The sequence below is a fragment of the Saccoglossus kowalevskii genome, chromosome 5 (assembly GCF_978046115.1).
Source record: "Saccoglossus kowalevskii chromosome 5, keSacKowa6.1, whole genome shotgun sequence".
NCBI lineage: Eukaryota > Metazoa > Hemichordata > Enteropneusta > Harrimaniidae > Saccoglossus > Saccoglossus kowalevskii.
Genome location: NC_140645.1, coordinates 33,174,519 through 33,187,741, shown reverse-complemented (window position 1 = coordinate 33,187,741; position 13,223 = coordinate 33,174,519). Strand labels below are relative to the sequence as shown.

The following is a 13,223-nucleotide window of genomic DNA, read 5'->3' as shown; positions in this document are numbered from 1 at the left end:
TAAAGTTCATTCATTACGAGTCATACGTAAAGTTTGACCAAGTTTGGAGAAACGCATGCCTCTTTTGGATGATACAGGAAACTATCGGACGAGTTATAGTGCTACAGCACGTATACATGACTATAATCATGCAGTGTTACTGGTTTTATCAGATCGGCGCCATGATATCTTCAGACAATCACTACGGTCGGAAAATAGACCGTTTTTTTAGACTGCGGGACATCCGAGTATTGTTCAACGAACAACTAAATAACAAAATGTTAGTTATGATATTTTCGCTGAAATCATGCTTATTTCAGATCACAACATTCCTAATCAATGTAAACAAATATGTGTGTCTTTATTCTAAACAAAATATATAATTCACAACTTTACTACGGAGTAAAGCAAATTAGCTACAAGTCCTTATATCATCGGGTCTAGCAACGACTATTGTGATGAAGGGATTGTTGCACTGACGGGTTTCACCGAGCTTTACTCATTTGAAAAATTTGACGCCATCGGTGAATTTCAGAAGGACTATTTACTAATTGTACATGGAAATGAAACACCAGTAATTTCCATAATTACATATATATGTATTTACAATCGAATATAAAGTATGTGTTGAGGCTTGAAAGGAAATACACGACGTTTGCTGACTGGTCCGTGTGTGATATCAAAACATACTATTATTACTATTTCAAACAAAAACAATAATGAATATTCAAAGGAAATCTCAAGGATACAAAGTTATGAAAACTTATTTCAACTTTGGGCAGGCGTTCTCTCCTTTATCAAACACCGATTGAAACTCAAAAAGCGCCCTCAATTGTAATGCCGTATATTCAACTTCTGGGAAAGTGGTCTCTAACTCATACAGACGTTCCGAGCATCAATTACCAGCAATGCACATTTGTCTCTTCTTGAATATTATCAGGAGTTTTGTAGTACAGCATATGTAGTGTGTTTATTCACCGTAGTTTCCACACTAGTAGAAGACGCCATCGCGAATTATTTGTGATCTGAACTAGCGAGGGCGCTCGTCTAGATAAGACACGCTGTCCGAGTCAGCACTCGGGTTAATCGGTGAAAACTATGGTGAAGCTATAGAGGACACTATTTTCAGAAAAAAACCGAGTAGTTAGCGAACGCAATTTTAGAATAAGCATAACAATCAATTTTATTTTTTTCGAAACAAAATGTTCTCTACTACGCATAGAAGCATAGCTTGGGAACACAATAGCACCAGAATTTCATATAGTAGCTTTTTTAGCAACAATTTTATAGATTTTGCTGTACTCTTAATCAGTCAAACGAGTATCGTATGTTAGCATTTATGTATAGTACTATACAAGGGTAATTTTAAAGTGTGTTTCCCGTTCGACGTTTTGCGTTCTAAAAGTTGTATTTATCGCTAAGAACAATGTAAACCCATACAGCTGGCTTCATATACAAACATATGTAGGAAGTTTCAGCCACACTTTTATATCTTATTGTGTGTTTGTTACATTTATATATATATATATATATTAAATATATATATATATAAATAAAGACGACTACGAACGCACCGTTAGGGTATCCACTGTACAAATACTGTTTCGTTTTCTGCATTTGACATATAACAAAACGCAAACGGCACCCCGAAAAAATATCTGTAATAAAAAGTTATTTTATTGGAAAGTTTTATTGCTGTTGCCCACACAGTGAGCTAAAGTAGGGTGTCATAAAAGTCATGACCTCTGACTTACTGACTGCCTAACAACAGGTGAACCCGGATGTAGGAAACAATGCAAGTAAACAACTACGCTTATATGTAACAGAACTGTGTTGCAGTTTTTTTAACGATGACGTCATATGTTAGTGTTATTCTGTTACTAACCCATCTCTTGCGTAAGTATTGCTATTACTACTGGAACTAGAGTTCAAATCCAATTTTATATTTAGTCTGTTGTAGTGAGTATATGTATAACAGCGGCTTATTAAAGTATCGGCTAAGCGTAACCACTTTCAACCTTATATACGCACCGTAATCTGTTTATACTAACGGGTCGTTCTGCGTGAGTATACTACGGCTTGTTTTTTTATTCCATATCAATAGTTGTGCATTATTATTGCGTTCTCACGTGTCATTTATACATCGGTCTGACCTATGTATTATTCGCATTATTTTCAGATAGTTTTGTGGTGTGCATGACATGGACCGAAGAGCCAACTAATACAGTTGCACAACATGGTAGTTCTGCCACTCTGAGATGTGCATTAGATGTTCCTCAGCCTACTTCATACCCACAATGGCACCAAAATTATGATAATCCATTTTCACGGAGGGTCGTATCGCGAGGTGTTAACATAAATACTGATGAATGCAGTACTTGCAGTCTAAGTGGTAACCATGGCAATGGTGAATACTATCTGACAATCAATTCTGTCAATGTCAACGTAGATGAAGGTGTGTGGGAATGCGTAGCATTTAATGTGAATCCTAGTGCCAAGTCTGCTACATTGACAATACTGGGTAAGTGTAGTGATACTATTATGTCTTTGTATGTAAGAGTATGATAGCCTAGGAGTGAGAAAATATGGCAGTTAGCTGCGCATATTATTTAAACATGGCGTCACCAGAACTTGTTTCATTTGACAGATCAGGACCCAGTATGTTCTTTGACACGAGTTGGTTCCAACTATGAAGTCATCGAGGGAACTGTAGTTACAATGACATGTAATTTGAACAAGGCAGCGCCCCCTGGTGAACTAGTATGGATGATAAATGATGTTGACACCAGTGTAAAGGGTGATAGACCACTGCAATGGAGTAAACTGGTAACCAGATCGAATGCAAATGACAGATATAATTGTAGATACAGCCATGATACACTGACGCATGCGCAGTCACCAACATGTGACAATGATATTGTACTTGATGTGCAATGTAAGTATTTATGCTTTTTCTGTTTTTTTTTTTTGTAATTATTTGTAATTATATTTCCAAAACGAAATGATGTGAATGAAAACTGAGATGAAAAGTATTTCCAAACCATATTTTAGACTACGTGACATAGCGGTGCGACTGAAGTGGTGCCATAATAGCAATTCGGTGCGCAATAACAGCGTCAACGAGTACCGGTTCAATATAAACATCTGGTTACCTTAACCAATGTACCCTAGCAATCACATCCATTTATGAATGAATCTCAGCAAGTCTCTTTGGCCAATCCATTGAGTATGCGACCTACTCTCTCCGCAAAAGGTCAACCCCAGAAGGGCGTGTCGACCACGAGTCCGGCACATGAAACCGCTTAACTGCCGGTGACAGGTTAAAATATTGAATTATTGTTTTTATTTAAAATGTCTGTTTGAAGGATTATTTATAGTTGGGAATGCTGTTGGGAAACCGATACCATTTTTTCTAATATACGTCGAAAATTAAATGGTCTATCTTCAAAAGCAAAATAAAAGATGTTTTCTTGAATTATTTTACCACAGTCCCTCAGATAGAGGGACTGTGATTTCACCAATCCTTCATCATGAGCACATGGAATCGACACACAGATTTGCAATGAATTGGTTGTGACTGTCTTGTCTCTCATAATATGAATAAGTCTTATCAAAATCTTTATAACTAAAGTAAATAATTGTTAATCAAATCTTTAGTTTCTATTTTGATAGATTTAAATAATGAAGCGAGACGTCCAACATTGCCTCCTTGTCAAATCTCGTGTATACACATTTATTTGATTTAAATTACAGATCCTCCCGAATCCTTGGTTATCAGCCATAGTGACAATGGTAAAGTTATTGAAGACAACACATTGACAGCAATCTGTACAGCTGATAGTAATCCAGCATCTACATATACATGGCAATCACCAACAAATGACCAGATAACAGCAACATCACAATTAACAATTAATAATATTCAGAGAGATAAATCTGGAGTATATACATGTATTGCTAAGAGTGTATTACATGATGGAGACAGAAGTGCATCAACTACAATTAGTATAGATGTACAATGTAAGTATATCACAATTAATAATATTCAGAGAGACACATCTGTAGTATTGCTAAAAACACATAACATGACAATACACATAAAAGAGCACCAACTACTTTTGTAGACTTAAAATTCAATGAAAAACGTTGCGTTCAGTAATATTTATTTACAATTCAAGGCTTATATCGTCGATGATATACGAATGTGGTTTTTAGTTAAACTGAATAAAAACACATCTGTTTATTGTTGTAGTAGTACTAGTACACATGGCACATTGAAATGTTATATTTATTCTGTTCATCATGGTATTTATTTTAAATATCGATCTTTTGTGGTTTGAATTTGAAACATCGATATATTCACACATACACAAACAAAAAACTAAATACACATGTTTAAATGATTAAAAGTGATACGGACATCCCATAACGTGATTTATATTATCATAAAACGACGTATTGCAGACGCTCCGGAAATTGCAGTTCCATCTTTGGTTCAGCTGACTGAGGGTGAATTGTTATCAATAGACTGTACAGTAGACTCCAATCCATCGTCTAGAATAACATGGTGGAAAGATAATGTAGAGAAATCAAGTAATTATCAATTAAAAATATCCGACATCGATAAAGATGCGAGTGGTAGCTATGAGTGCAAGGCTGCAAACCAATTATTCACGGGTACGGAACTATCGGCGACACGAACTACAATGGTCGATGTACAATGTAAGTGATAACCAATTAATTACTGTACTGAGTACTGGTACTACTGTAATCTTGAAATATCGAACCGCTATCACAAGAATACTGTGTTCTCATTCAGATCTGCCTACTAATGCCGGCACGACTAGATATAGCAGTTCAATTGGCGAATCAATAACAATGACTCTATCAGTGAACGCCAATCCATTACCAGTGACATTCGGTGATTGGGAAAATGCCCATTTGACTTTGAAGAACAAGGAAGATTTTACTTCTCAGAGTGTCGTCACGATTGACAACGTCACCCTAGATCATTATGGTGTTTATTACGTCTCAGTAACCAATGAAATCGGTGGGATTGTTCTTCACGTGAATCTCACTGAATCAGGTAATGAATAATATATCGCCATCGACTCTTCATATAATCCACACGGTAGAAAATTACAATGTTTTTGCAACGAATATGTAGTAATAAATAAAATGTTCGAGTAACTGCCAATGAATTGCGGTTGTTTGCGGTTGCCTCCTGAGTCCTCGTTGTTATCGTACTCGTGTAATGCTGTACGACAATACAAAAATGAGCGACGTAATATCATATTAATTATGTCTCGACGGACTGGTTTACTGTCATGAACAGACTATACCATGACCAAAACATTTCAGTTTATGTCATTGACAAATCAAGTTTTCTGCATACATGAAATGAAGCATTCTGGGATGCATAGGATTAAATAAAACTGAATATCCGCCAGGTGTAGTTATTTGAATAAATGTGATATTATTATTCCAGAGAGTAAAATATCCTAAACAACAGGTAGGAGGTAGAATGTTCCCAGGTATATGTGTGAAATACAGCAATAAGTCAAGATGAAATAATATTAACTGTATTAACGCAAGGTCATGAAGAAGATTATGTAGACACCGCAGCACTTTAACATTGCATGCTCTCTAATATGATTTTTATCCTAAAACGCGTCGTCCATTCCATTGCACAGTACATATGTGACAAAACAATGGAGAGAATGAGTGTTACTGTTAAATTGAATCCTGGTGCAGCTTATATATGTGTCATTTCGTCACACATTTGTCCAATTACGTGTACGCAAATACGTCATCACTTTTGTGTTGTCACAACTTTGACCAATATATACTGTGTGTTGTGTTAGTATCTTTCTTTAAGAACATTTTTATTCCTTCTGATTTCATCAGTTAAATTTAATAATAGTTTTTTCAATAGCATAGTACATTTATCTAATCTTTAGGTGTACCTGGTTCTCCTAAGTCAATCACTTTGAACAGTAAATACTATAATAGTCTTACCATCAACGTCACACCTGGTTACGACGGAGGCGACCCAGATAATGTTGTGTACTCCTTGAAATATCGTTCATGGAAAAATGAAACATTTGCACAATGGCCTCCCGCAGGCACGACGAATACGTCAATATATGTCGATGATTTAGTACCGTCATCATTATATGAATTCAAAGCATATGCTGCCAACAGCTATGGTATTGGAACAAGTACGTCCACTTACACATACATGACTTTAGGTATGTATACCCACAGTGTGTTTGATACGACATACTTTTCAGTGAAAATATCAAATTAACAATAAAGACAAGAATGTCTATGCAAGTTTTGTTGATAAATAATAACGGAGCTAAAACAAGCGCTATGTGCCGTCAATCGTTGATATACAACCATTTTGTGTAACCGCACTTGATTCAAATCGTTTAATAACATTTAATATATGTACAAACTATCGCTTTACTACCGTTACAGCTGAACCAGTGGTTAGTCTGAATCAAGAGACTGGCATACTGACATGGACACGTCATGAATATGAAATCTACCAATGTGTGAGAATAGAGAAATTAATCGAAAATGATAACTGGATATCAGTGAATGATTGTATTGAGAGAAATACATTGCAGTATACAGTGGATGACGTAACTGCACAATATCAGATTCGATATTGTTCAGTCAAAGGAGATTACTGCGAGAAGCGTGGATTTGAACCAATCAAGTTGCTTGTGTGTCCAGGTAAATCTATCAATTATCGAGCGATTAAAACGTTTAGTTAATTAACGAGAGATATTTTGTGAAAAAAATAATAATAAGCTGCATTGAGATTATTTTAATGAAAAAAAAATCGAAATATATTGTTTGACTCAATACCGTCTGTCGCAGTGCAAGGCTTGCTTATCACCAATGCACACTTCCCTAAGCAATCCCCTATTTTAGTGACTTTATTCATTCTATTTTTCTGTGCTTTATTCCTTGTAATTATTTTGAGAGGTATTAAATCCAGGAGCTTTAACTCGATATTTTGGTGTATGTGTATTATATTTCCAGTACTATTGTCTTGTCTACACCATACTAGCAGTGAAAGAACTTCTCCTCCAGTGTGAGTTCTGCAGGTGCCCTCTCATTAGCCTTAAGCAGGCCTTACACTGTGACATCGTGATATATAACAAGACACAGTTTGTTTGCTTTTGTTCTGAATGTTATTAACCAGGACATCTTTATACATGTAAACACTGCAGTTACACAGTCATGTACCAACAGTATTGTTGCTGGAATATTGGTAACTATTGTTGTATGTTTGGTAATGGCTGTGGTAGTTGGAGTTGTTTTGTACCATAGATGGAAGAATCAAGCACCAAAAGAACAGGTCATTATTTTGTAATTATTATAAAGATGTGTGAGCTTATCTTAATGCGAGTATGATTCAGTAAAATGTCACATTTCATTTGTATGAACAATATTAATTGAGAAACATTATGAACAATTTAAGCACATTTTTTGTATTGTCTATTAATGGTCGTTGATCTACTTGGTGTTGTGTAATTAACCAATGAACAGGCAGTACAACATAGTTCTTTTGTGAGGGTCTATTATTACACTAAGTTTTATAACTACATTTGAAAACAACTTTTGCATTATAACTATTTTACATTGTTGACAGTAATAAAAGGCATATCAGCGATAAATATTATATATTTCTGAATAAGAAAACGTGACATTAGTTCTCTGAAATGTATTGGTTAATTAGTTCTTAAAATGCTTCAAACATGGTTATTATGCGCCAGACATCTTCACATTTTTTCAGACTGCCGAACTTGAGCGTGACTTTACATCGCTTTCTCCGGTGACAACAGACAAGGACCACACATACGAAACACCGACGGAAACTAAGGTAATATAAAATCAAATCAATTCGTATTCTACATGACTGAATAGATTGAATTTGTCATATATATTCAGGGTATTATTCTGTACATATTTCACGATAATTGAAGCAACTGTACGTGTATTTTGTTTATTCAGACTACAGATATGGACAGTGACTATGCGTCACTATCTCCAACAACACGAGAAGCTGAACACACGTATGAAACACCGAAGGTAAGTCAATGCATTATATTCGAATTTACTGCAGCACATATTTCACCCCAGACAACCAATACAACAGACTGGCAACGCGGCGTTTTCTATTGAAACAATGCGTGCCATGTTTATTTAGGTTTTCATTTCTGATCTTATTCTTATTTCCCGTTGTGGAGCAACGAGATTATCATTAGTTCTCACAAAACAACGCGATATCTAATCACACTCCAACCAACTATCGCGAGACATGAACACTGGACGACAATAGTCGGTATTTACGGAAGAATTTAGCGAATCTGAAGACGATAGTTACGACTGGGAAGCTATTTTAGAAGACCATTTTGACGAGGACATTGACGGAGGTAATGACAATTTCTCTAAAGATCTGAAAATTGAAGAACTTGGCAGTCCTAGACCGGCAACCCCTGTGCAATCTCGTGAAGTCTCAAAGTTGCAGAGTTTCTTTTTCGTTTGTCCTGTATGTGAGAAGACACTGAAATAGCTTGCATTTTCTGTTATTTCTACTTCGCTTTAGATGCTCACCACAAATTCAATAAATCAATGATAATTTATGTTTGTGTATGTTTTTCCATTTCCTGAAATTAAGAATAAATAGAAATATAGTGGGCTATTTTTATACAAAACTGCGACGGAAGTCAAATAAAATCAGTGACACTCGAAATGGCAACAATACTGACACACAATAGATTTGAACCAGTCACTGAACAACACGTATATCACAAAAATAACACCGCCAGTTTTTACCGTTAACCGGATTAGGCTGATGGCATGTATATCCCATGTATCGGTTCCTTTGAACACAACAACTGTTAACACACAAAGTGGTATGATCGCCATTCCCGTAAAAAAAATATTGGTATCCATCTGCAAACTCCGCAACAACAAGAAATATCGTTTAAAAGTTGCTCATTATATAATCAAAAACTATTTGATGTATATATTAAAACATGCAGTTATTTGTAACTCGCCTAAATGTTGGTCGATTCTTACAAATCTTACACAGATACAAAGATCAAAATGTCCAGAACGCATCTGCCGTTGTTTTAAAAAAATGTCCGGATCTGTTTTACGAAGAAATACGCAATTTCCCAAGAAGCGCGAAGTGTACATAATATCCGGTGTTCGGTAAAAGTCGACGGTGTCTAAGTAAATACAACTAAGCGAGGCAGACATAGCATATACAATTAGGCGTTGCCAGTCTGTTGTATTTATTGTCCGAGATTCCACGTTGTAATCAATTTTATCATTGAAGATCGTCTATACAATAGCGACTCACGTTCGTGGTAATTTTAAGGATTTATTAAATTAATCCAAATAATAGTGTAGGGTACAGAATGAAATAACTTTTAGAAGTTGGAGGAATATGATTAAAAAACACATGATATCTCTTAGCTTCTATCGACTTAATTGTACTATTTGCGATTCAAATTAGCGGTTTGCAGATTACAACAGATTATGATAAGCAATATTTGGGAAACGCTGCGTTTGGTTTAGGGCATGCGCAAACTCCTCTTTATGAAACGGATCACGGGATTTTGAGAGTGACCTTTAGTTTCAATTCCGTATTTGAAGGTGAAGCACCGCTATTTGCAATGCCCGGTAAATTGTGAAAGCGCAAACGTGGTAGATCAAAGAAGATGACACCAATGTCAAAAGAGGCAGCCCTAAAACTTAAAACTACTGAAATGTCCCTACCACAGACCGTCGGTATGTTTCGATTACTGATTGATTATTTAATTGCATAGTTAATTCTTTTATTTTGCCGGACGACCAGGTTCAAGTTGACCTAGGCCAAAAAAAGTTGATAATATGTTACTGTCACGTCGCATTGTACGAATAGTATACTGACCAGAGTTGAACCACGCTGACTCGCGGACGTGAAATCGCCAGGTCGATGCGATATCTAAAAAAAACCTTCATGCAGTTCATGTATCCCTATAATTGAGAATACCAGAATACACAGCGTTCGACAACTACTGTATGGAATATTAACAGTGTAAACGACGTGTTCTGTGAAGCTCTTTATTCGGGTCGTGCTGTACAATCCACCAAAACAAGCAATCACTGCGTTCGCCTTGAATCAAAAACAAGCGGGTGCGATCGTTTCCTCGCCCTGAATCACACACTCTAGAATATCGACATGCTTTGTTCTACAACTACGGTTTTTTAGTAACCGTGCTACAACTAACCTACAAGAACAAAAACGTTGTTTGCAGATACATTACAAATCTAGTGTAGATTATCTTCCAGCACTGACATGTTTATAAAAGATTAAAAATGGTCGCAGTAATAGATCATTGTTTGCCCCCCCCCGATTTGAGCATTTTAAAACAGAACAAAAAGAACTATAAAGGTAATTCAGGAATAATATCAATCACTTTTGCAAAACAAAAATCATTATTGTCAGTAAATTTTAAACCATGCATATTCCTGACGCGTGAAACGCGTTCGTTACAAAACGGATCTCCAATTTCATTTTCAACCGCTTTGACGAAACTTGAACGATGGTAAATAAAGTGTGTGTTGGCGGATTCGTTTCAAATTACAACATTTTATTCAAATGAACCTCACGCAAAGGACTGTGTCTGCACTTTAAAAAAAAAAATATATTTTGTCAGAGAATATCACGTCATCGAAAATGCGTGTTTCGAGAAAATAAATAAAAGAATAAGCTAAAAATAAAATTGTGAAATAAACAGTCAGCTGTTGATACAGCGTTAAACGCATTCACATACGCAAATTGTTTTAACCATTCAGTTTCATTTCGAAGTTATTAGGATCATAAGAGTGAATGCGTCTTTTGGGGAAAAAAAACGTTCAATCAGTCAATCGTTTGACATTTTCAAAACCTTTTTGAACGCATTTGAACGCATATCTAATGATATAAATACAAACTTGGAGGCCACGAACATGAATCGCTACCTTAAGTAGTAAGTTAGTAAGTAAATGGACGTACTAACACATTTAGTACGTCCATGGTAAGTAGTAGACAATTATTGAGTGAAGTCATTTTTTTTTAATTTAATTTTACTTTTTAATTTTAGAAACTTGCTGTTCCCAATTAAAAAACACTCAATGGAACATGGTGGTGTTCATTTCACTATTAATTCAGTACGCATCATAATTATGTACTTGTATCGTTATGGTAATTGGTGTGCCATTCAACTTGGTTGTACCAATAACATTGGCTGTCGACAAACACAAGTGACTGATAAACACATTGAAGTTCATGGTGAACCAATGCTAGAAATCAAAGAAGAATTTGAAGATTTTCCGGATTAAAGTGATTTTTGATAGAGTGGGCAGCCCAGGCCAGTTCGAGTCACAGTCGAATTTCCGATAACATGTTTGAAACTTGCATAATAGCTGTGGAGTTTTAGAATAAAACTTTGAATTTCTGAACTATAAAATAACCAACGATGTACGCGTTTCGCTTACTTAATGGGTGGTAGTCGTCACGCCGCGCATGCGCGAGATATGGGTCTCATATAAACAAAGATGGCGATTTTGACTGTTGCGCTCACCAACTTGTACAAACTGAGACGTTACCAAGCTTTAATTAAGTATTTTTTTGTGTGGAACGTATCGAAAAAGTCGTCGGCGATAATCAGTGCAAGTGGCGCCCAGGGCAAAACTTGTACTCGTGATTTCATTAGAAAAGCGCATTGGATTATGGGAAAATAATTGTTTATCAACACACATATCGTACATGCGCGGCGCGACGACCACCGCCCTTTAACATCCACTCACACAGTAGTTAATTTAGGGATGTGTACGCTGTATGTCTGAAGAAAGTACAGCCATCATCTTCTCATTATTAAATACATCCTCATCAATGTTTTATTAATTGAGCTGTTGTTGAGTTGATATTTATATGTCGAGTGACTATTTACCACCCCGACCACGTTGGTTGCCGACCATTACGTTGAAAATATTGTAAAGCTTCACTAGCCGTAATGTATGTTCGCCGAAACTGCGGTTATTATGAGAATTTCATTGACAAGGACATGCCAAAGCAGTATGACTGCATATGTATGTGAGCTGAAAATAACCCTTAGAAATATATAGGGTACCCATTGTCGCATTTTACTGTCTGCATAATTCTCTCCCCCCCGGAATAGTATCCCCGAATATGACTGAGAATGTTAACATGTGGGGACTTTCACTCAAATATAGCATCGATTATTACTATACAAGTAAAGTCAACAATGTATGGTTTGATAAAACAAGCTGGTATAAAACAAAATAGAAAAACGTTTATACGGACATCTCAGAAACTTGTTGTCATTGTCTTGGTAAATATTTAGTATATACTTCTATTGTTTCTGGGTGTTGAGTTCAGTTCCATACGTGAACCTGCAGTGTCATAAATATAAACTGGATACCGTAAATTGTCTTATGCCCCACCCAGAAACATTAAGCTAAATGCGTTATTCCTGCGAAGTGCATGATCTTTTGGTCAAAAAATTCTGTTGTTTTGGTACATGCATTGAGTTCAAGGTGAATGTTATTGAAAACGGCGAATGAATGTTACTGAAAACAAACTCGCTCGTAACAGGTGAACGCTTACAGAAGACAGCCTTGTGTTGCATTGATGGCGTCAAATGCCAGTGTAGTTTAGTTACTGTTCCTTCACCCGAGTAAGCATATTTTACCCGTAGTTTAACACAAATATCACATCTTACAGTAAGCAGAAATAGTTCTATATCATTATCAATTTTAACCCGTTAATTTTAAATAAGACCTCCAATTATAGCCTGTAGTGAATCATTAGCATTTTGTCCTCTACCACTAAACCACTGACCAGACTATAGTTGTCCTGTTATTTTGGTTCAGTTGGCGATCGCACTCAATTCAGTGGTATAGATGTGGTCATTAGTGTAATTGTAGAATGTAGTCAATGGTGTAGTCGTCAATATAGTCGTTGATGTTGTTGTTAATGTAATCATTGAATGATTTGTAGTCATTGACGCAATCGCTGATGTAGTCATTGACGTTGTCGCCGATGTAGTCATTGATGCAATCTCAGACGTTGTCATTGGCACAATCTCCGGTTTAGTCATTGACGCAAGCGCAGATGCAGTCATTGATGCAATCACTATTATAGTCATAGATGCATTTGCTGATGTACT

At 36.1% G+C, this 13,223-nt stretch overlaps 1 protein-coding gene across 1 annotated transcript; it reads left to right on the top strand.

Moving 5' to 3' along the window:
* The first annotated feature begins 1,829 nt into the window (after positions 1–1,829).
* LOC144344457 (neural cell adhesion molecule 2-like) lies at positions 1,830–11,504 on the top strand. Its single transcript, XM_085498943.1, has 12 exons — positions 1,830–1,875; positions 2,159–2,500; positions 2,627–2,914; positions 3,733–3,999; positions 4,444–4,701; positions 4,799–5,065; positions 5,940–6,200; positions 6,463–6,723; positions 7,227–7,354; positions 7,793–7,879; positions 8,011–8,088; positions 11,136–11,504. The coding sequence occupies exons 1-12, from the start codon at positions 1,830–1,832 to the stop codon at positions 11,154–11,156; spliced, it is 2,304 nt and encodes a 767-aa protein (XP_085355069.1). The 3' UTR covers positions 11,157–11,504.
* The last annotated feature ends 1,719 nt before the right edge of the window (positions 11,505–13,223 follow it).